The 26,120-nt window shown below is 36.2% G+C and overlaps 1 protein-coding gene across 1 annotated transcript; it reads right to left on the bottom strand.

The window, feature by feature from the left end:
* Positions 1-7,994: 7,994 nt before the first annotated feature.
* Positions 7,995-16,001, bottom strand: ZNF404 (zinc finger protein 404). Its single transcript, XM_069458062.1, has 2 exons — positions 15,878-16,001; positions 7,995-9,517 (listed from the first exon to the last, which is right to left on the bottom strand). The coding sequence occupies exons 1-2, from the start codon at positions 15,909-15,911 to the stop codon at positions 7,995-7,997; spliced, it is 1,557 nt and encodes a 518-aa protein (XP_069314163.1). The 5' UTR covers positions 15,912-16,001.
* Between the last annotated feature and the right edge of the window lie 10,119 nt (positions 16,002-26,120).

The following is a 26,120-nucleotide window of genomic DNA, read 5'->3' on the forward strand; positions in this document are numbered from 1 at the left end:
TATGTGCATGTTAACCAAGAGATGTGGAGATGATGCCTTATCCTAGCATTTTTGAAATTATGTCTCAAGAATCACCAGTGCTTACTAGTACTTGAAAAAGAAGTGGAGTCTCTGGTTAAGGAAGCTTACAAAGTAGCATCTACTAAATCTCCTCTTAAGGAACAAGCAAAAGAACTTCATCAGCTTATCAACAGGCTAAAGAGTATTCTAGTGAAGAACATTGTTCAACTTTGTTTAAACTGGTGTATCTCAAACTTTACCATAGAAATACTGATTCCCATTGCCCATTATGTGAAACTGCATTGAAAAATGCTGCCATAACCAAAAGAGACTTTAACGTTGGGAATTTCAGTCACCAAGTCTGGTTTTTAGCTATGATGAAATGGCAGTTAGCATCTTGCTTTCAAATGGTTGCCTTCTAATGTTTTCTCTTATTTGTGAGTAAAAATCTTTGTTGTTTATAAGTAGGAATGGCTTCTGAGTTTTATCAAATGCCATTTCATCATCTTTTCCTGTACTTGTTTAGTATTTAATTTGTTAATGTGATAATTTATATTGTTAGCTTCATTGACTTTTTCCCATTGCTGGATATACCCAGGTTGGTCATGGTATGTAATTCTCCTGATGCACTTCTTGATTTTATTCCATACTATTTTATTTAGAAGTTTTGTATCACATGAGTGAGACTGCATAATAATTTTAATTCTATTTTTGTTTTGATATTGCAATGAACACTTCTTTAAAAATGTATGATCCTATTAGGTTATTTTCTTTTGAATTGGAGATTCTTAATCACTTTTCTAGTTCCATCTGTTGGTTGTGGGGTTTTTTTTTTTTTTTTTTTTTTGTCTTTTAATTTCTACTTCAGGCACAAGTAGAGTGCCTAGCACAATTTCTTTAAGAAGCCTTCATAGCCATGTAGTACCTGCCATGATCCACATAAAGGAAGCAACCTAATATAGCCCCTCATGGAAAATTCTTCGTTATGTGTTCTTGAGAATACTATGTTGAGACGTCAGAGCTCCTTATAGGGCTGTTATGATCATACCGTATTTACTTTTTGAAGTGCACATGTATACAATTCTGTATATACTGAGAGTGGGATTGCTGGGGTTTGGTCATGGGTATGCCTGGGTTCAACCATAGTACATTTAAATTCTAAACCAGAGGTGGGGAACCTGCAGCCTTAAGGCCACATGTGGCCTTCTAGGTCCTTAAATTCTGTACAATTTGGATTCAGTCAAAAGGCCGCACTTAAGGACCTAGATAGATGGCCACGTGTGGCCTTGAGGCCACACGTCCCCCACTCTGTAAACAGAAATACAAACAAATGTACCGACTGATACTCCCACCAGCAGTATGTGAATGTTCTGCTTTCTCTACATCTTTGACAGTACTTGGCATCATCAGTTTAAAGAAGCTTTTTGTTTTTTGTTACTCTGATAGGTATATGTATCAGGTGATTGTGATTATTGTGGTTTAAATTTCCACTTTTCTGATTGTTTTTTGCCTATTTGGATATTCTTACAATCTGTCCCTACTCCTTGCACCTGGCATTGGGTGCAGGCGTGTCTGGTTTCCCAAAGCATCTGTACAATTTGTGGGACAACACTTAACACCTAGACCATGACGCTCTATGTGCGTGTATACGTGTTTATCCCCATCAGACAGTGAGCTAGTTTTGATGGCTGTGATGGGGTCATCTTTATCTCTTCATCTCCAGCTCCCAGTATGAATCATGACCCTTCATTATTTGATTCAGTTAGAATACACTTAGTAGAAATTAAAGTACCGCACTGGATGGAGCAGTGAGGAAGTATACTGAGTAATATAACAGGCTTTCAGAGGGACAGCAGGCTCCAGAGATTTTTGATTCATTAGCAAAATGAAATATTCAGAGGCTCAGATTCTTTTCTGTTTTCTACTCTGTATTCCCTAGTGTTGGCTGCTGCTGATGGCTGGCAGGTTTCCAGATATTAAAAACAGATAAGACAAAATCCAGAGAAAAGAGTAGGGGAGACAATTTCCTGTGACTCTCTTAGGAGCAAGGAAACATTTCCCGTTAGCCAGCAATGTACATTTGCTCTTACCTCAATGGCTAAAATGGGTCATGTGTAATTGCTCAAATAATCACTGGTGCTGCTTTAGCCACAGACTCTCAGAGATTTTATTTAAATAAGAAATCCATCAGAGTCTTCAGTTTCATTAACTCTTTATGCATATGTGAAGACAGAACAAGTGACCCTTTATTCTATCTAACAACAAAAATTACAAATATGTATACATTTCATAAAACATAAATGACAATTTAAATTAAATGCATATATTAAGACCACCAAACATAATTTCAGCTGTTTAAAGATGAATGTCTATTTTTGAAAGGCAGCAAAAGTTCTGAAGCATAAAGTCTATATTACTAGAACATTTAGTAGGAAATTTTTATGATATAGAATATTGTCTGATTTTTTTGTAGAAGTAGGGGACAGGGCAAACCTTGTTAAGTATTTTGCTTCCAGTAGGAACCTACCTACTCTCTTGAGTTTAATTCCTCAAATTCTATTAGCCTCAAGACTGAGAAGGCCAAAATTTACAATGTGGAAATGAAACAAAGGTTCATTGGAATCTGGGGAAATATATTTACTCCGTTCATTTTTATAGCACACACATAGTACTAAATTCAAAAGAAATAAATGTCTTATCTCTCATTTTTCCTCAAGTTAAACAATGACCCTCTTCATAGACAACTACACTTTTTGGCCTCTTCTGTATTCTTGAGCAGACAGTCTGTCTAAATAACAGAATATATTGCCTCAGAGTAGACATTCAAGATTTGAAAGTATTCCTTTAACGTCTCATAATTCAGTGTTAGTCATATGCCAATTATCATTGTAGATTTCACTACTAAAAATTTTGGTTCAATTAACTTTCACTATACCTAAGTGTTTACTGTGGAGGAAGAATCTGCATTGTCCTTGACCACAATTTTTTAAATATGATCCTTCTGGACTGGTTGCCCTCTCTGCCTGTTGTCAAAGAGATACTGTGGCTTCCTCCACCACCATCACTATGGGGATTCTATTCAGCTTTCTCCTATATTGAATTTCTCATTTTCTACTCATTCATCTTAGCAGAAAACCTCTTCCACTTGCTTTCTTAGAAGAGGTGTCTTGGAAATAATTCACATAGTTGAAAAAGTTTTTATTCTATCCTTCCGTTTCTCGTGTCTCCTCATTCTGGCCAGCAGGTTCTTTTCATGGTGGATGACAGAAACAAGAGGCTGAGCCAAAGCATATTTAAAGTGTCTACATCCATTCTGATCTGCCTACATTCTGTTGACTAGTCTAGTCACATGGCCAAGCCCAACCTCAATGGGGCAGGGGCGAGCTCTGCTAAGGGCAAGGAGTAAAGGAAGAATTTTGGACATAAACTCTAAGCTGCTCGACTCACACAAACATTACTGGCATCACTGTAAGTCAACACATTCCATGATGGGGACAACTGAGCAATAATTAATGATTTCACTGATAATAATTTATTCCCATGGCATTAGTCAATAAGAAGATACAAACCTTTGCTACAAAAATGTTCATAGTTGTTACATGAGTTTATAAAATTTACATATATTTCTTACACATTTAACAATAGTGAAAACGTTCAGTAAATGATTTTATTTAAATCTAAATTAAAAACCAGAAGCAGTGTAAAATATTTTTCCATTACTGACTTTATTGTTATGTTAGGACTACATTTCACTTAAACCATTTCATTGCATAGATACTATTCTTGTATTACACAGTGTGCATGTTGGGTCATGTGTTTTCTAATATTACCCATAAACACATCATTAATCTAGTTGGTGCCAAGAAATTGATGTGTTTATTAGAACATTTTATGACAATATGAGTTACAGTGATACTAAGAAAATAATAATGGATAATTAAATTGAAGTAGTACCTTAATTATAATTAAATTATTTTTCTAGGTTAAAAAATAAGTATGGACAAATTTTAAAATTTAAAATAAAGGCTTTTTTACTGATCCAGAATTGAGTGGTGATTATTATTAAGGCTAGAATTGTAAAAAATGATACCAGAAGATAATGTACTGTGAATTTAATGATGAATGCCAATTGCAATTTGCTCTGAGAGAGCAAAATAAAACAGCTGTTTGATTTAGTAAGAAAAAATTAAGTTAATAAAGAGGAAACTATTGTGAGAAAATTTCAGTAAATACATAGTAAATTTGATACAAAGTTTCCTCTTGATAAGCAAAATGAAATAAAGTTAGTTACTGCAAAATCAGAATTAAATGTCTAATCAAAATATTTAAACATTTTTAAACATAATCTGAGCTTATAACGTTGTCCAGCTATAAAATGGCTTTGATTCTTGCACAAAAAGAAAACACATTTTAGACAGATAAGATAAATTATTTAGTTATGGAAATTTTGTTAGAATATGAGAAAAACTAAAAATAATATCTTAAAAAATGTTAAAAAAAATTTTCAATTAAGCCACCAAAAACCTGTCCCTAGAATTCTTTCTAACAATATAAAGAATCAATTAATTCAAAATTAGAAAAACTTCAAGTATTTTTCTTTAGTTTTAGATGAATTGTACAATACAAGACACTGCCAAATTGATACGCTGGGTACATTTTGTCTCAAAAGACTCCCAAACCAAAAGAAATGCTGTCAATTTGTCGCCTATAAAAGCAGGATCACAACATAGATATTTTTGTGTCTCTGTCACAGAATTTCTGCTAGGTATAAAAAAAGTTAGCTTCTCTTTTGAGACAGGATCTTGCTCTGTTGCCCAGGCTAGAGTGCAGTGGCACCGTCATAGCTCACTGCAACCTCATTCTGCTGGGCTCAAGTGATTCTCTTGCCTCAGTCTCCCCAGTGGCTGGGACTACAGGTATGCACCCCCTCACCTCTCAGCTAATTTTTCTATTTTTTGTAGAGATAGTGTCTCACGATGTTGTTCAGGCTGGTCTTAGACTCCTGGCCTCAAGCAATCCTCCTGCCTTGGCCCCACAAAGCACTAGGGTGCCTAGGATTATAGGCATGAGCCACTGTGCCTGGCCAAAAATGAGTTTCTATTATAATGAATATTACTCCAGCTATCTTAGGTTAAAAATATAAATTCCTTGGAATTTTAAGGCAAGAAATCCCTAGTTGCTTTGTTCCACTGTATGAACAGTATCATGGTTTAGTATATACATGTAAGTATTATGAGTCATTGCCACTTTATGGAACTGTTAAAGGGAATAGCAAACAATTAATTTAGCTTATGTTCTTTGCCAATGCTCATTGGTTGAATGATGGAAGAGTTTTACAAAGATTTCTTGTACTTTGAACTCCAATTCAAGATTTTCTTTAAAAATGCTTTCCAAATATTTAATAATCAAAGACAAAAAGATGACAGGTGGTCTATGTTTTCTCACCAGTATCACACTGCACATGAACAAGCAAAATCTAAAACCCCAAAGCAAGGAAAAGCTTTTTTTTTTTCTGTGACCTAGTCAAAAGGGTGGGAACATTTGTTGAAATGGAAACTTTTCACAGCACAAGTTAATATTCATTATAATGATATGTATTTTTCTAGCAAGAATCAATATACAGAAGATTTTAACAGGAATAAAAAGCTATGTGAAAATATGCATGCAATGAAGAAACAGGTACTCATAGTAAAGAAATAGAAACTATAGGCTGGGCATGATGGCTCACGCCTGCAATCCTAGCAATCTGAGAGGCCGAGGTGGGTGGATCACTCGAGGTCAGGAGTTCGAGACCAGCCTGAGCAAGAGTGAGACCCCGTCTCTACTAAAAAAAATAGAAAGAAATTAGCAGGCCAACTAAAAATATATAGAAAAAATTAGCCAGGCATGGTGGCATATACCTGTAGTCCCAGCTACTTGGGAGGCTGAGGCAGAAGGGTTGCTTAAGCCCAGGGGTTTGAGGTTGCTGTGAGCAAGCCTGATGCCATGGCACTCTAGCCCAGGCAACAGAGTGAGACTCCGTCTCAAAAAAAAAAAAAAAAAAAGAAATTATTTTGGTAAAAGAAACTATGAAAATTCATCACCAGCAGACATGCACTCCAAGAAATGCTACATTACATTTTTAAAACTGTAGGGAAATGATACCAGAGAAAAATTCCTATCTTTGGGAAGGAATAAAGAGCATGGGAAATGGTAAATATATGGGTAAATATAAAATATGAGGTTTTTCATCTTAATTTCTTTAAAATACATAAAATACATAAGACTGATTGAATTTCCAAATGGCGTGCCAATGTGATTTTCTATGTATTACTTATTGATTGCAAAAAAAATTACCAACACAATGGAGGGAGGTGGAGGGAGCTGATTCAATACATGAATCAGAGATCAAATATAGTTTCATTTGTATGCCACCTGTTATTTTATAATATTAAGTACACAATACCATGAAGTAAGTAGTCTTGTCAAAAATGTTTAATCTGAAACTGAATCAAGCCTCTAGACGTAACCTCCAGTTCGCAGTAAATATAGAGGATGGAGAAAGAAGCTAAGCACACCTTGAGAAACAATAGGAAAAATACAGGATGTGCAACATTATATAGGTCAATTCTCCTAAGTCTTCAAAAAGCCTATGTCACAGAAATGGTGGAGAGTAGGTTCTTGACCAAAAGAGACTTAAGCCATAATCATATAAAATATATAAGGTTAGTCTGGTTCTTGGCTGTTAAAAAAGCCAGTGCTAAAAGATACTCTTTAAACAACTGCAGAAATTTTTGAATGGACTGGATATTATAAGACATAGGTTTACTGTTAATTTTTTAGGTGACAATGGTTGATAGTCATGGAGAAGGCTACTTTTAATTCTAGGAGTTGTATGTTGAATTTTTAGAGGTGAAGTGATACCTAAAGCATTCACACAAAAAAACAGCAAAAATGATATGAGTAATATATGTATTCATGTGTAGTAAGTAGCATATAATATGTCTGTATATATGCATATACAACCATGAGACATGCATGTGTATATGTATTTGTGTATATATATGTGTATGTCTATACACATATAAATACATATGAAAAGAGAGACATCAGATATATTGAAACTAGGTGAAGGGCCAACGAACTTTCATTGTACCACTAAAAATGGTTACCTTTTCTTTAAGTATGTAAATCTAAACATTTTCATAAACTTGGGAAAAACTTTTCCAAGTCAACATCTGTCTTTTGGCTACCCAATTGTTAATTTACAATTTCTTTGAATTGTAGCAAACATGTATTGCATGTTATCTGTGCCATAAAATTTATTATGAAAAGATTTCTTTAAACCACTCTCTAATTTTTCAATAGCTATACTCTGAACATCGAACAAATACATAGTGTTTCTTTAGAACATTAATCTTCAGGGGTATAATTCTAAATTTAGGAATTTCTCACTTAATGTATTCTGCAGCATTTTGTCCAGAATGAATGATATAAAATGATGATAGGCTGAAGCAGGAGGATCACTTGAGGCCAAAAGTTTGAGACCAGCCTGGGCAACATAGCAAGACCTTGTTTCTACAAAAAATAAAAAAAGTTAGCCAGGGATGGTGCCATGCACCTGTAGTACCAGATATTTGGGAAGCTCAGGTGGGAGGATCACTTAAGCCAGAAGTTTGAGGCTGAATTGACCTATGATTGGGCCACAGCATTCCTGCCTGGCCTACACAGCAAGACCTCGTCTCTAGAAAATAAATTTAAAAAAATAACATGATGATAGTAAGTTTTTTGAAATATTACACTTGTAGGGTCTTCCATCCATATGAATTTATTTTTAATAATACTAATCATCATAAAAAATATACCTGTATTTAGTAAGCCTATACTAAATGCCAGATGCCTTTCCAAGGATTTATATTATATGTTAATTAGTTTAATCTTCACCACAACATCATTAGGTAGTAGATTAGTGATAATGGTGAAGAATGTGCAATGGCTAAAGGATTTCCCACTAATTACAATAACAGTTTCTTACCACTGTGAAATCTTTGATGCTGAGTAAGTTGATAGCAATGACTGAAGGCCTTCCCACACTCCTTGCATTTGTGTGGCCTCACACCAGTATGAATTCTCTGATGTTGAATAAGTCGATCACAACGATTAAAGGCTTTACCACATTCTTTACATTCATAGGGTTTTTCACCAGTATGAATTCTCTTATGTTGAGAAAGACCTGAGATGGAACGAAAGGCCTTCTTACATTCTTTACACATATAGGGTTTCAAACCAGTATGAACTGTCTGATGATAAATTAGTTGAGAATTAAGTCTAAAGCTTTTTCCACATTCCTTACATTCATAGGGTTTCTCCCCAGCATGAATTGACTGATGTGTTTTAAGGTCTCCAACACGACTGAAGGCTTTCCCACACTGCTTACATTCATATGGTTTCAAATCAGTATGAATTATCTGATGTTGAATAAGGTATGCATGAAGCTTAAAAGTCTTCCCACATTCTTTACATCCATATGGCTTCTCACCAGTATGAATTCTCTGATGTTGTGTAAGCTGAGAGCCTCTACAAAAGGCCTTCCCACAATCCTTACAATCATAGAGTTTCTCACTACTGTGAATTCTCTTATGTTTAAGAAGGCTGGAGCTCCTACTAAAAGCCTTTCCACATTCTGTACATTCATGAGGTTTCTCACCAGTATGACTTCTTTGATGTTCAATAAGTAGATAGCTGCGAACAAAGGCCTTTCCACATTGTTTACATTTATATGGTTTCTCACCAGAATGAATTTTCTTATGTTGATAAAGACTTGAACGATGACCAAAGGTCTTCCCACATTCCTTACATTTATAGGGTTTCACATCATGATGAGTTTTCTGATGAAGACACATATGTCGGTACAATCTAAAAGTTTCCCCACATTCCTTACACTCATAGCGTTTCAAACCAATATGAATTTTCTGATGTTCAGTAAGGTGAGAATGACGTCTAAAGGCTTTCCCACATTGCTTACATTCATAAGGTTTAATACTAGTATGAATTATCTGATGTTGAATAAGCTGTGAATAAAACCTAAAGGCCTTCTCACATCCATTGCATTTATAGGGTTTCAAATCAGTGTGAATTTTTTGATGTTTAATAAAATGCTGTAGAATTACAAAGGCCTTTCCACATTCCTTACATTCATATGGTCTCACACCAGTATGGTCTCTCAGATGTTCAGTAAGGTGTGAATATTTTTGAAAGCCCTTCCTACATTCCTTACATTCATATGATTTCACTCTAGTGTGAATTCTCTGATGTACAGGAAGGGATATGTGTTTTCTGAATATCATTTGACTAAAACATGCTGCATTAGGTCCCTGTTGTCTCCCAAACTCAATTCTGCACTGTGAGTCATTTCTGAAAATAAAGCCCATAAAGTTGTAGGTTTTACTTCTTTTCAATATCTCCTGATGGTATGAATTTACTTCGTAACTGCTTTTTTCTGAAGATAACTTGTCTCTTTCAGTTGTGAAATCAAGGTCTGAAAGAAAATGAACAAACAAATGCTATTTTCTTATACTGGGGATAGGGAGGGGACTTCTATATTAAAAATAGTGATAAACTGGAAAGTATATCCATTAGAAGTAAAAGGGTTAGAAAATTCTAACATATTGTCATGCAATTTTTAAAAGGCAAGCTGAGCTTGGAAAATTATGAAAGTTCACATGAGGGTGCAAAGTTTATGAGGAGGCATAGAGAAAAAGTCAGTAGTTCTTATATTTAGTTGTGAATCAAAATTACCAAGGGAGCTTCTTACATATACTACCTTTTAGATACCCACTCAACCTGAGTGAACTAGAATGTATACAAGTATGTCTTGGTCATCTGTGTTCCTAACATTATTTACCAGATAGCTCTCTCTCTATAATTTTTTCAAGGGTTTGTCTTTATCTTAGAATAAAATCCAACCACATATCCATAAATAAAATGCTGTGTCTTATTTATACAGATTTCAAGCCCTTGATATCTTTGTTCCCTATACCCTACCACATTGCGTCTTATCAGCCACTAGAACATACTACAACCTTTCTCATCTCTTGGTGCTTCATGCAGATGCTCCACCTTTCACGAATCCTTGTAGGTGGCTCCTTTAAATGATCATCTTCAGACACTGAAGGTTAAAAATCACTTTCTCAGAAAGGCTGTCTGTCTCTGCTGACTCCAAGTGAACTCTTATCTTTTATTCTACATTCCAAAAACCAATTCTTTGCCTTTATACTACTTTTCTCAATTACATATTTATTAAATCTCATTTGTGTTACTACTTTTTTGTTACTCAAAACACATGTATAGATGCAAATCTTCTTTCAACTACCGCTGAAAAACAAGTCCCTCCCACATGGGAAGTATTAAATAATTTTAGAATAAAATATTGAGTTAAAAAATGTAACATAGATGAAAATACAGGCCATTAGGGAAGAGAGGTGAGTAAAATAACCATTTTTTTCCTGAAAATTATGCAACAGTTATCAACTATCTCTCCCTGACTCCAATCTCTTACACCTTATTATCATAATCATTTACCTTACAGATGTGAAAAATGCACTTCCAAACTAGCTCAATCAATAATGTAAATGTAAAAGTTTGATATCTGATCATTCTTCAATTGCCTGTCCCCTTAAAAATATACATACCTCTATTACTATTGTTCAATCCTTCCTTTGCATAGCCATGGTTGCTTTTTCTGTTTCTATCTCAATCAAGGTAATCAGATGCAGTATTACCTTCTTCGGTATTCTCTGGTATTCTTTAATATTATTCATCCATCCTACCGATATTCGACCTGCTTTGTTTCTTTAATGCCTTTCCAAAATTCTCATTTCTATTCCTTTACAGACAAGGTTAACCATTCTTGAATTTTGCAGAAATGTGTTATCAATAATTTTTCAGGAATTATATTAATGAATATTATACTGAAAGGCTTATCAAAGTCTAAGCAAATAAACTTAGGGATATTGGGAAAACAGAGTCACTAGATAATATGGAGAAAGAGCCTAAAAAATTGAATGCCTAGGACTCTACAACAAAGGATATGTTGAGTGTAGGCTGAAGACTGACCATTTGGATGGGGGAGCAGCCTAAAGAAATCTAATGTGCTACATGGGTCAAGTATGAGTTGAAGGCAAATGGAATTCTTCTATGAATAAAGAATATGTTTTAACAGTTGAAATAATACTAATAGTGTTCACTGAACCAATGTAATAAATGAGAAGTAACCATCTGAAAAAGTCAAAATGCTTTCTATTTATAAATAAAAAGCACTCAACAACTACTGTTAGGTCAATGAGAAAATACAAACTGAGACTGCAGAAATTCTTGAAAACAGTGATAATGAAGATACCACACACCAGAATCAGTAGCCTTCAACTCTAGTGCACAGAGGCAAACCCAAATACTAAAATGCTTATATTTAATTAAAAGTAGAAGAATTAAACAAATTAAGCATTCCATTTAAAAATTAGGAAAAATTAGGAAAAGAATGATAAAGTAAATTGATGGACCACAGAAAATGAAAATTAATACAATAAAAACAAAGTTTAAATAAGACAGAATTAACACATACAAACCACTAGCCTACCTATTTAACAAAAAATGATAGGGGAAAAAATCCAAATATAACGACAAGAGGTAAATAGCTATTAATAAAGAAACAAAGAATGTTAAAAAAATCATACAAATATGGCACAATAGTTGAAATACACAAAATGACAAATATTTCTGAAAATACAATTTTTTTTTTTTTGAGACAGGGACTCAAACTCTTTCACCCAGGCTAGAATGCAGTAGCACAATCATAGCTCACTATAACCTTGAACTCCTGGGCTCAAGAGATCCTCCTAGCATCAGCCTCCCAAGTAACTAGGACTATAGATGCATGCCACCATGTGGCTAATTTATCTTTTACATTTCTTTTTGTAGAGACAGAGTCTTACTACATTGCCCAGGCTGGTCTTGAACTCCTGGCTTCAAGCAATCCTACTGCCTCAGCCTCCCAAAATGCTGGGATTATAGGCATGAGCCACTACACCTGGCCCTGAAAATACAACTTATCAAAACTGACACCAGCTAGATTTACTGACTTGCTTCTATCAAATAGATATGTGAAGGGAAAAATAATATTATAAATTTACAGTGGAGAAAACTGACAGACATCACCTTAAACAAGTTTACGAGGTAAATACTCCAGTGATAAATCAAGTTGACATCATAGACCTCTGATATGATATGCTGAGAAAGGTACTTCTCTGGTATTCTTCCCCAAAACCCATAATCTAAGTTTAATCATAAAAAAAAATTCAACAAACCCAAATTGTGGGGCACTCTGCAAAATACCTGACCAGTACTCTTCAAAGATATCAAGGCCATGAAGGACAAGGAAAAACTGAGAAACTGCCACAGGTTAGAGGAAACTAAGAACGCTTGATGGCTAAATGCAATTGGATAACCTGGACTGGATCCTGGAACAGAAAAAAAGACATTAGTGGAAAAACTGGTGAAAACTGAATAATACCTGTAGTTGAGTTAATAGTACTGTAACACTGTTAACTCGTTAGATTTCATAAATGTACCATGGTTATGTAAGATGTTATTACAGAAACCCTTTGTACCACATTTGTAACTCTTCTGTAACTCTAAAATTATTTCAAAATAAAAAGGAAAACAATAACAACAACAAATAGACTCTAGAAGAGATGGAAGATCTAAACAGACTGATTTCCACAGAAGAAATAGAAAAATATTTTTAAATATTTTTCCCCACAAAAAGCCAGTCACAATTAGCTTCCTTGCTGGCCGGGTTCCAGTCCCTATATACGATTTTCCACTCATCTGAACCAGGGTGCCTTGGAGAAGTAGCTAATTCCTAGTCTATGGAGGGAAGATACAGGGTTGAGTCTGGGAACCTCTTGTACTAAAATGCAAAGAAGCTTTCAAAAATAAAAGAGAGTCACTAATGTGTGGTTCTAGTTATGAATAATTAAGAGGGATCAGATTTACCCTTCTACTTTAAATAACTAGATGCAAACATAATATAGGAAACAACAGCTTTCGGATACTGGGCATCAGAGAGTGCAGGATAGGGAAACAAATGAGGTAAGCCCAACAAGTGCTACAACGCACTGCCCAGAGAATTTTCAAAACAAAGCACAGGGAAGGTGAACCAAAGCAGAGTCCAGTGGTACCTCTGAGCACAGGAGATAGAACACAAGAGTTCAGGGAGAGCAAGGCATACGGAATTTGCAAGGCATAGTCCCAGAGAGGAGGGGGCTAGAGGGAGAGAGAGCTCTACAGATCTTTAGAGGGATCCCCTTGAGACTTTAGCTGAGCATTGATCTGTACATGCTTGTGAGAAAATGAATGAGGCCAAGGAAAACACCACCATATAGGAGTAGGCAGAACAATACTCGAAGGTCCGGAAGAGAAGGGTATAGTTCCTTTTTCCACCAGCCAGAGTAGAAAGACCCTGCAACACATGAGGCATCAAATAGAGTCCCGAGAGGGTATTGCCTCAGGGGTGGAGCCAAATTAGCTCTAGTCTAAAAGCTGTTCTGGATCCACCCTAACAAAGCTTAAAAGCAAAGCATGAAAGGGTTAAAGAGGTTCCAAATTACATAACTACATCCCAAAACAAAGCCCCGAAATATGTAAGAGAATATTAAAAATCCAGCATCCCAACAAAGTAAACTTCACAATGTCTGGTATCTAATAAAAAATTATCAGGAATGCAAAAAAGGAGGAAAATATGACCCATTACTAGCAGAAATATCAATGAAAAGGAAAAGACCAAGGGATGATACAGATTAACAGACAAGGATAGTAGACAAGAATATTAAATGAGCTATTATAAATATTCTCCATCTGTTCAAGAAGATGGTTATTTTTCTACTTATCTCTTACTTTTCTGTAGTTTATTCTTTGTTAGACTCAACATGCAAAAGGGCTCACAGAAAAAATATTCCCAAAATTCTTACACATTCAAATTCTTGCACTTAGACTTTTATGACAAACCATCTGGGCCTGAATCTACCAATTTGTGGGAAGATAATGATGACTGATTCAGTCTCTTTAGTACTTATGAGACTTTTCAGGTTTTCTAATTTTTTTCTTGAATGTATATTTTAATCAATTAAAATTTCCTAATAAATTATTTCATTTGATTTGTCAAAATTTTTGGCATAATGCTTTCTGAAATATCATCATATTTTCAAAGCTTCATGGTCTATAAAGAGGTCTCCTTTTTTTCCTTACATGTTTTTTTTCTTGATTCACATTGAGAGTTACACCAATTTTGTGACTTGCTCTTTTGCATGTTTGTTTTTTAATTTAATTAATTTCTGTTCTTCCCTTTGTTATTTCCTTTCTTCTACTTTCTTTAAGTCTATCCTGCTCTTCTTTTCCTAATTTATCAAATGGATGGAAAAATGAATGGATTAACATTAATTTTCAGCACTTCTTCTGGAAACAAAAGATCCATCAGGGGAAGAAGCTTGAAATCCAAAGAGATAAGTAGTAACAGGTAAGTAATTAAAGAAATGGAGAATTGGTCCTGAGGATCTACAACCACTTTTCTGATGGAGAAATTTACTGATTTCTGAGTATAGCTAGAGGTAAAGGAAAAGTGATAACAAAGAGGTAGCTGAGTATTTACCACAAGAAAGCCAGCACTGACTACTCAGCTTAACCTGGTTGTATTAAAGTCATAAGCTTGCCATTCTAATGACTAATAGAGAAAAATGTAAATACTCTTTGATGGAAGACACCATCATCTAGAACCTCTTCAGTTCTTTTGTATACAATGTCCAGGATACAGTCACAATCAACAGTAAATTGTAGAGGCATGACCATATGACAAATAACAAGAGGGAAAAAAACAAAATAATAGAAGCAAACCCACAGACGATACAAAAAAATGAAAGCATATGAGAATTCTAAAATAGCTATGACTAAAATGTTTAAGGAAACAGATGAAAAGAAAGTAAACAAAAGAGTAAAGATTTTCAACACATAATTGGAAGCTATAAAAGAGAACCAAATTTAATTTCTAGAGAATTAAAAAGACAATATCTGATATTCACAACCCCTCTTAAAGAGAAGACTCATCACAGCAGAATGTGGGATAAGTGAGCTGGAATACATGTCAATGGAAAATACTCAAACTCCAGCACAGAAAAGAGCAAAGGAGAAAAGAGGGGGAAAGAAGATAAGTACACGATAAAATTCTAAGACATGCTCAAGAGATCTAACATAGGTATAACTAGAGGTCCAGAGGAGAGAACGGTCAAGTATTTTCCCAAAACTGAACAGAGACTTTCATTTCTGGGTATAATCTATCAGATCACTACAAGCCAACATTCCTATTGCTACAACTACAAAAATAATACTCAAAAAGATAATGACCTTGAGTCATTCTACCACTATAAAATTATAGAGATTCTTTTGTAGTAAAGGGAAAACCAAGACCCTTGATTACTTGTTCTCCATGTAGGTGATTCAGCAATTAAAATAGAGTACTTACAGAACATTCTGAATATACACAATATACAATTTGTTTTCTTTGACAGTGGTTATGCAGAAAAAGTCCCAGAATTCAAACTTCTAGTTATTTAGAAAAAGGAGCAATTACAGGACAGGACAGAGGGAAGCAGGAAGGCAAATGAAGAATAGGGAACATTCAGGTGCTGAACAGAGGTGTCCATTTCCATCTAACAAACCTCAAACCAATCCTTTGAGAATGTGGAACAGAAAATTAGGTGGTTTCTTGGCATAGAACATAAAATACACAGTAAAGAAGGCTGATGATCCTGAGAGCAGATTCTACATCATTTTGTGCACGTGGCCTTACCCAATGAGACCAAGTTAGTATAATTCTCCAACATCACATCTCTGTACAAGTCCCTTTGATCTGAGTTTAGACATTCCCACTCTTCCTGAGAGAAGTCTATGGCAACATCACTGAATGTCAGTGGCACCTGAAATGACAAAACCATGTATTATTTGTAAACATTAAGAAAACTTTTTCAAGATGGAATACTGAATTGCAATAAAAAGGCAATATATAAAAATGAACAGTCTGAAGCTATGAGATCATGACATGGTCAGATGAGAATAGATAAATTGGTATATCTTAGGTAGAGTATCTTCACAATCTTGAAGAATCCTGTTGGAACATACAAAATTTCCTTAGCAACATAGAAACAAATCAAAATGTATGAGAATGAATAAAGCAATCAGGTTTTTGTAATTAAATGACATAGTACACACAAACACATTATCTTGTATGTATCTAAACCACAGGTTATTAATGAATACAAGTTCTTACATCTTTTTTCTTCAAGGAATATGTAAAAAAAAGAAAAAAAAAAGAATTGATAAAATTCCCTCCCCTGCAAAGTAATATAAAATCTCTTTTGGACAAGATAGAATAAGTAGGGATTGAATTTACTCTCCTGTATGAAATAACTGAAAACCTGGACAAGATATAGTAAACAGTGGTTTTTAAGACAGAAAACATTGGGCAATGGAAAACTGTAATCCCCAAAAGACCAATAAAAATGAGGTGAAACCTATGATTGCCCTGGCTTACTGCAATGGGACAGTTTCCAGGCTGTGGCACAGGGATGGGGAAGCTAAGCAAAGCCCAGTGGACTGAGTATTATCCTCATAGGAAAACTACCTAAAGACAATACAGGAAAAGAAAACTACAAACCAATATTGCTCATGAATATGTTAATAAATGCAAAGATTCTCAACAAAATTTTAGCACATCAAATCCAACATATATTAAGGACAATCCATCACGACCAAGTGAAGTTTATTACATGAATCCAACGCTGGTCTAACTTTTACAAATCAATGTAATTCACCAGATTAACAACAACAAAAAAAACCCATAGATCTTCTAGGAGAAAATGTAGTATAAAAACCTATGTCAGCTTGGGGTTAGACAAAGATTTCTTAGATACAACATCAATAGCACAATCCATAAAAGAAAAAGCTGATCATCTGGATCTCATCAAAATTTAAAACTCTGGTCTTCAGAAGTCAGTTAACCCTACAGAGAAATGAGAAACCCCGCCCCAAATTTGGTTCAGATGTTAAGACTAATGACACCACATGCCCTGAGAGAGTATGAAAAAATGCATTATTCACACAGTGGGGTTTTCTGGGGAGAGCAGGGTGGTTCTCAAACAGGTATGAAAGAAGTCCAAGAGAGCAGAGAAAGGAGAATGGCTTGGGATTTTTATTGGGTTGAGGGGGTAAGGCAGGGTGAAGGTCCTCACCACAGCAGGGGCCTAAGTGGTTTGAATCAACCGCCTACCAGCACTAAAGGAGGGAGCACCTAAATTTTCTTATCAGCTTGCCTAGATATGGAGCAGAAGGGAAAGACCATGGGGTGAGACTTAAAAGCTATCAGCAATGAAACAGCACAACTGGAGTCAGATTATTTATTATACTGCAGATCAGGAGAAAATTTTTGTGAAGCATATATATGATAAAAGATTTGTGCCTAGACTACATACACAACTCTTAAAATTTAATATTAGAAAAACAACCTATCTTTTAAAATGGCAAAACATTTAAACAGATACTTTATCAAAGAAGCTATATAGATGGCTAAGTAACACATGAAAAGATGTTTAGCATTATCATTCATTGGGGAGCGCAAAATGAAAATTAATACAAATTAGTTGTATTAACAACAACTAATTTGGCCGGGCGCGGTGGCTCACGCCTGTAATCCTAGCACTCTGGGAGGCCGAGGCGGGTGGATCGCTCAAGGTCAGGAGTTCGAGACCAGCCTGAGCGAGACCCCGTCTCTACTAAAAAATAGAAAGACATTATATGGACAACTAAAAAATCTATATAAAAAAATTAGCCGGGCATAGTGGCGCATGCCTGTAGTCCCAGCTACTTGGGAGGCTGAGGCAGTAGGATCGCTTAAGCCGAGGAGTCTGAGGTTGCTGTGAGCTAAGCTGATGCCACGGCACTCACTCTAGCCTGGGCAACAAAGTGAGACTCTGTCTCAACAAAAAAAAAAAAAAAAAAAAAAACAACTAATTTGTATTAATAAAATAGTTATACAATTAACACAATGAGTTCCTACTACATGACTATTAGAATGGCTAAAATTAAAAAGACTGAACATTTCAAGTACTGCCTAAGATTTGGGGAAAAAATGGAACTCTCATACACGGCCGGTGGGAATGTAAAATGGTATAATCACTTTGAAAAATAGTTTATTAAATATATACAACTATTATGTACCGATAATAATTAAAAATAAAAAATTAATACTTTGGAGGCTGAGGCAGGAGGATTGCTTGAGCCCAGGAGTTTGAGGTTGCAGTGAGCTATGATGATACCACTGCACTCTAGCTCTGGCAACAGAATGAGACCCTGTCTCAAATAAATTTAACAAAAATAAAATAAATTAAAAATTTAAAAAACCAGTTTATTGGTTTCTTAAAAAGTTAAGTATAGACATGCACAAGCATTCTAATCCCAGTGTTTACCCAAGAGAAATGAAAGCATCTGTGCATACAAAGATTTCTCCATGAATGATCATAGCAGCTTTATTTGTAAAAGCCAAACAGTAGGAAGAACTCAAATGTCCATCAACAGATGAAGATAATCAAATTGTGGTAAATCCTTAGAGTAGAATACTAGCAAGCACTAACATGGAATATATTACAAATATATGCAATAACATGGAAGAATCTCAAAATAAATATCCTGAATAAGACAGACAAGAAAAAGAGTATACAATGTATGATTCCATTTACATAAAATTCTAGAAAATGCAAATTAACCTATAGTGACAGAAAGGACAATAGTGGTTGTCTGGGCACAAACAGCAGGGTGGGATGGTCAGGAAAGAGGTAATTATAAAAAGGTATAAGAAAACTTTTGGAATGATTGATTTTTTTCATTATCCTGACTGCGATGATGGTTTCCCAGGTATACACATATGTCAAATGTTATCGAATTCTACACTTTAAATATCAGCAGTTTATTATCTGCCAATTATAGCTCAATAAAGCTGCTCTAAAAAGACAGAATACATACAATTAATTATACATCAGTTATTCCTCAAAAAAGCTGATAAGTCCTTCTTAGAAAATTAAGTTTGTATAAAATTAAGTTGACACAAGTTTATTATATGTCAGATTATGTCATAAGCACTTCCCTTATTCTGACAAATTAATGTTTCCATTTGGTCCCTCTTATCAGATTTAATCTTTCTTAAGGTATTAAAGTATTAATAACATTAATATATAAAGTATTATATTAATATGTTATTTATGTTGGACACAAATCCCAACCTCTTTCCCATAGTTCTATATCATCTAGTTCTAGTTGATCTTCCTTTCTATAATCTATAATCTCTTCTTGATCTGTTCCTGAGTTAGAACACACTAAAGTAGAATAATCTAGAACAACATTGATTCCTTCAAGGTCAGCAATTTCTCTTGCATTACAAAGTAGACCTTGGTACCTCATTCATTTTTCAGCGATTCCTTAGCTAGATCCTTGATCTGTCTCTAGGTAGGCTCCAATCCCATCTCTGCCCAAACCCAAAAGCTTTTCAAAGCTGAGATCTCACCTCAGTCTAAGACTCAGAACACTCATAACAAGTTTTCCCTTATCTACCTGGAAATCTGTGGAGAAAGTTTTCCTTCCTGTGGTCAAACAGGACCATCATTTCTGTATCACGAAACCATGAGCCTGACAAGATCAGCTCAAGTATTTCAAGGTACTTCAGTCTCTCACTGCACCAACACTGCTCCTGAGAGAAGACTGAACATGTAGAACATGGATGAATTATTTGATGAGTAAGTGAAAGTTCAAAAAAAGGGAGCAAACAAGGAGGACATCATCCTTCACTGTAATGGGAGGAACTATGAAATAAGTTCAGAGAGACAGCTTTCTTAGGTAGGAGGTTTTCAGGATAAAGAATGAAAACATTACATGATTAAAAAGCATAATATTTCGGGAAGGATAAAGAAACATCAGCTTACCTGGGCCATGGTTTGAGAAATGCCAGTCCTTCTCAGGTTTCCTCTACTAAAGCAGAGTTCAGACAAGCCAGAGCTGGGAGAGGAAAAAGAGGCCTTGAGACCTGGTGTATCTCAGAATTCTAAAAATGATTTAAGATATCCCTTTTTCCCCTTCTTTATTCCCATTTCTTGCTATCCCTACCCACTCCCCACCATCCCAAACACATGAACACATGTCAGGGGATGTGAGAAGTGCAGACAAATCCAAGCCCTTCCCTATACTTAGGGAGACAAGCTGCACAAGCATGGATACAGAGCAAAGGCACTCCTGCACCCAAGCCAGATTAAGACACCCCACTCTGGCTTATTTCTCATTCTGATGATGCAAACCGTACCAAAGCTTGGGTCACAGTGTCAACTCACACTGCCACGCAACCTTGGCTCACCCAGAGCTACGCATCCACTCACTCAGTCAAATAAGCACAATCAAGGACTATTATTGATGCACAAATGCACACACTGTCACGGAGACATGCTTTCTTTCTCTCTCTCTCTCTCTCTCTCTCACACACACACACACACATCCTTTCACAGGCACACAGAATCACAGAATCTCCGCTGCTCACGTTAACCACAGGCCTGAGACTCCAGGCACTACAAGTCCCTGGTTCGCGCCCAGGGCCTTCTCGCCTCCCGCTCGTCTCACTTCCACCATCAGTTCCATTCTGGTCAGGGACTGTGGAAGCCTCAGCTGATTTTTTTTCTTCGGACAAGATCTGCTCACCAAGTAGGGACCGTGGCCGCTCGGACACCAGAAAAGGACCTAGAGCTCGAGGGTGATCCAAGCCCGGTGGCTTCTGGGAAATGTAGTCCACCGGAATAATCATGGCCGCGGTGCCTGCGGTTCTGCAGCCCGTGCTCGGAGTGCGCGTGAGCAGGCGGGTGGCAATTCGCGCAGATGATTGATCCTCCCTGTGGAAGACCGTGATTTCACGTCGACCGGCGTGGTTGGAGGTGAGTGGAATTTGCGTCCGCTAGAGAAGACATGCGGTCTCCTAAATCTCAAACTTGCGTGCGGGAGAAGGTGGCGGGCTATAGGGTACCGTTGGCGAATGGTACCCTAGGTGCGAGCTCTGTGAGGACAGGAGCTTTTGTTTTTCCGCTGCCCTTCTCACCCCCTGAGGTAGTGCCAGCGCCTGGAGTAGCTCCAGGAACACAACAGGCATAAAGTGTACATTGGCTTTAAAGAGCGTGTGGGGCGAGGCGCAAGTACTCATGCTTGTAATCTTAGCACTTTGGGAGGTCGAGGCGGGAGGATCCTTTGAGGCCAGGAGTTGGAGGCCAGCCTGAGCAACATAGCAAGACCCCATCTCTATAAAAAAATAGAAAAAATTAGTGGGGCATGGTGGCTTGCTCCTGTAGTCCCAGCTACTAGAGAGGCTGAGGCAGGAGTATTGCGTGAGTCCAGGAGTTTGTGGTTGCAGTGAGCTATGATCGCGTAACTGCACTGTAGCCCTGGCGGCAGAGTGAGATTCTGTCTCAGAAAAAAAAAAAAAAAGAAAGAAAAAAAGAAAGAAAGAAAGAAAAGAAAAAGGAAGGGAGGGAGGGAGGGAGGGAAGGGTACCTGGGTGTTGTGTTTTCACTCTGTGACACTGTGGCTTGTAACCATGTATGGGATTGTATACCTGCATATGATTTGTTTCTAAGTGTGTTACTTTGGATGTGATTTGTGTTTCAGATTTTGAGATTACATAAATTTATTAAGCCCTCTTCCCTCACCCCAGCCCCTCCTCTGAAACTTTCTGTGCCAGATTGCCTTTCTCTACTTAAAATGCAAATCTGGCAATATTCCTTAGGGAGAGTTGGCAAAGTGCCAAGGGCCCACAAAAATGTTTGATTTTTTTTTTTTTAAATCAGAAGAAAAATGAACTTTAAGGTTAAAGAAAATATTCAGGTCAAAGAAACTTAGTATAGTAGTAATCATTGAAAGAAATTAAAGAAGACCTAAATAAAAGGAAAGATATCTCTTGCTCATGGATGGAAAGACTTAAAATTGTTAAGATGGCAATACTCCTGAAATTGATTTCAGTGCAATCCCTATCAATATCCTAGCTGGCTTTTTTCCCCCCAGAAATTGACCAGCTGATCCTAAAATTCATATGGAAATGCAAGGGACCCAAAATAGCCAAAGCAACTTTGGAAAAGAAGAACAAAGTTGGAGGACTCATACTTCCCAATTTCAAAAGTTACTACAAAACGACGGGGTAGATGTATAGATCAATGGAATAGAATTGAGAGTCCAGAAATAAGTCCTGACATTGTCAATTAACTTTCAACAAGGGTACTAAGACCATTTAGTGGGGGAAAGAATAGTTTTTTTAACGAATGATGGTGGAACAACCAGATACCTAGATGCAAAAAAGAATGAAGTTGGACCATTTCTTTATACTATACTCAAAAATTAACTCAAAGAAGATCACCGACATAAACATAAGAGCTAACCCTATACAACTCTTAGAAGATAACATAGGGATAAATCTTCATGACTTTGGAATAGGTAACACCAAAAGCACAAACAAAAAAGGACTATATCAAAATTAAAACTGTTGTAGTGCAAATGATACCATTAAGAAAGTGAAAAGATAACCAACTAAATGGGAGAAAATATTTGCCAATCATGTGATGAGGGACTGGTATCTAGAATATAAGAACTCTTACAACTCAACAATAAAAAAAAAAAACCCAAATAATCAGACTTCTGAAAAGTATCACCCCCTTCCTCACAACAACAAAAGACTAAACAAATTGATGACTCCTCCTGGACCTGTCAGAGACTTGAGGTCACAAGGCAAACCCCCATCCCAATATCTGGAGAGACAGGCAAACAGAGATCAGTTTACTTTGAGCAGAAGGAACACTTAATTGGTCACTACCAATTACCAAGTGTTACCAATTAATGAGTAACACTTAATTACCAGTGTTATTGGTAGGAACACTTAATTGTTAATTTAGACAAATTGCAGGAGGCTGAATGTGGACTAGCTTAAGAGTAAAAATCTCCTGGGGACCCAGTCTTAGGGGCACCCTCACACTTTCATGGAATTTACCTCCAGGAACACACTTCCAGGTTCTCATGGTGAATATACAAGAAAAATCCCCTCATGTTTGGGGAAGGGCAAAAGCAACTATTTTGAAATGCACTGAGTATGCCACATAACAAAGGAGTGCTCTCCAAGAGGAATGACTTTATTAGAGACTTATATAACCTGGGGAAGGACAATATGTCAACTCCTGCCCTCTTAAGCCTTCCTGTCTCACCTAAGGGGAGAATAGAAAGGCTAAGAACTTCTGAAGGTCACAGCTTGGGGATTCAGGCCCCCTGAAAGATTTAATCTTATGATTATAGAATGTTTCTCCTCTCCCCACACTTTACCATAATATCAATAGGGTTCCTGTAACAACAGATTAAAACTGAAAGGGTTGCAAGACACAGACATTATTTTCAAAGGAGTTCTTAGAGGGACTGAAGGGACAGTAGGGGGAAAAGGGGGACATTAAAGAAAACTGACACTGAAACCTCTGACGTTACAGCTACAGCAAACATTAAACACAGCCCAACTCCTAGCCAGACTGACATAAAACCACACATTCAAAGCCTATTTACCTCAGGTCCTATTGCTTGATACATCATGTCTGGCTTTCAACAAAAAATTATAAGGCAAGTGAAAACAGCCCAAAGAGACAAAGAAAGTTTCAGAAGCAGTCTCAGGTATGACACAGACTTTGGAATTATCAGATAGGGAATTTAAAACAATTATGATTAATATGTTAAGGGATCTAACAGAAAAAGTAGATAGCATGCTAGAACAGATGAATAATGTAAGCAGATGGAAACTCAAAGATTAAAAAGGAAATGCTAGAAATCAAAAGCCCTATAACAGAAATGAAGAATCCCTTTGGAGCACATGGCTGAGGAAAGAACCAATACGCATGAAAATGTGTGAATATAAACTTCCAAAACTAAAATGTAAAGAAAAAAGAATGAAAAAAAAAATGGAACAGAATATTCAAGAACTTGGGGACAAATGTAAAAGGTATAATACATGCATAATGGGAGTACCAGGAAGAGAAGAAATTGGCAGAGAAAAATATTTGAACTAATAATGGCTGAGGATTTTTAAAAAAATTAATGACAGACACCAAACCACAGATCTAAGAAGCTCAGGATAAATACCAAAAACTACACCTATGCATATTATATTTGAAATACAGAAAACTGAAGACAAAGAGAAAATCCTGAAAGAAGCTGGAGGATGGGAGTTTGGGGAACAACTTATTTAGAGAGAAGCAAGGCTAAAATTTATATCAAACTTCTCAGAAAACATGTGAAGAAGAAGAGTGGAGTGAAATATTTGAAATGTTGAAAGAAAAAACCCCCACCAACCTAGAATCCCATATTCAGTAAAATTATCCCTCAAAAGTGAAGGAGAAATAAAGACTTTCTCAGACAAGCAAAAAAAAAAAAAAAAAAACACAACACTGAGGGAATTTGTTGCCAGTAAACTTGCCTTACAAAAAATGTTAAAGAAGTTCTTCATAGAGAAATAAAATTATATAGGTCAGAAACTCAGATATGCATGAAAAAAAGAAAACCACCAGAAAAGGAATAAATAAAGATAAAAACTTATTTTTCTCATTCTTACGGCTCTATAGACAACTGTTTGTTCAGAGAAATAACAACAATGTATTGGGTGATTATAGCATATGGACAAGTGACATGAATGACAGCAATGTCGTAACAGGACAAAAGAAAGGAATTGGGAATACTCTAAGGTATCTGCACTACCCATGAAGCAGTGTAATGTAGATTTAAATTAGTTGTAAATGTATATTGCAAACTCTAGGGCAACCACTAAAAAAATTTTTTTTAATAAGTATAATTGGTATGCTAAGGAAGGAGGAAAATAGAATTATATAAAATGCTCAATTAAGATCAGAGAAAGCAGAAAAAGAAGAAATAGAACAACTACAGGCCGGGCGCGGTGGCTCACACCTGTAATCAATCTTAGCACTCTGGGAGGCCGAGGTGGGTGGATCGTTTGAGCTCAGGAGTTCGAGACCAGCCTGAGCAAGAGCGAGACCCCATCTCTACTAAAAATAGAAAGAAATTATATGGACAGCTAAAAATATATACAGAAAAAATTAGCCGGACATGGTGGCGCATGCCTGTAGTCCCAGCTACTCGGGAGGCTGAGACAGGAGGATCCCTTGAGCTCAGGAGTTTGAGGTTGCTGTGAGCTAGGCTGACGCCACGGCACTCACTCTAGCCTGGGCAACAGAGAGAGACTCTGTCTCAAAAAAAAAAAAAAAAAGAAAAGAAAAGAACAACTACAGTGAGTAGAAGAGTTATAAACATAATAGATATTAACCCAGCTATATCAATCACTTAAAATATGAATGGTCTAATATACCCATTAAAAGAGAGATTGTCAGAATGGATTTTTTAAAAAGACCCAACTACATGTTGTCTATAAGAAACCCTGAACATAAAGACATAGATACATGAAAGGGATAAAGATACAGTAGGTATAACACTATAATAGATTTTATTAGTGTTATATGCTAACACTAATAAAAAGAAAACTGAAGTAGCTATATAAATTTCAGAGAAAGCAAACTTTAGAAAAAGGACAATTATCAGGGATAAAGAGCATTGAATAAAAGAGGTCAATTCTCCAAGAATACATTACAATTTAATATATAATTAAATTATATTAATTAAAAAGGACAGCCCAATTTAAAACTAATCAAAAGCTTTGAAAGGACATTTCTCCAAAGAAAATACAAATGGACATGAAATAATGCTCAACATCTTTAGTCATTAGGGAAATACAAATCTAAACCACAATGAGATTTCACTTCATGCTCAAGAGATAATAAAAAGACAGATAGTAATAAGCGTGAGTGAAGATGTGGGGAAATTGAAAACCTCATACATTGCTGGTGGGAATGTAAAACCTTGCAGACATCGTGATGGCACATGCCTGTAGTCCCAGCTACTCGGGAGGCTGAGGCAGGAGGATCACT

Source organism: Eulemur rufifrons, chromosome 24 (genome assembly GCF_041146395.1).
Source record: "Eulemur rufifrons isolate Redbay chromosome 24, OSU_ERuf_1, whole genome shotgun sequence".
In the NCBI taxonomy this organism is placed as follows: Eukaryota; Metazoa; Chordata; class Mammalia; order Primates; family Lemuridae; genus Eulemur; species Eulemur rufifrons.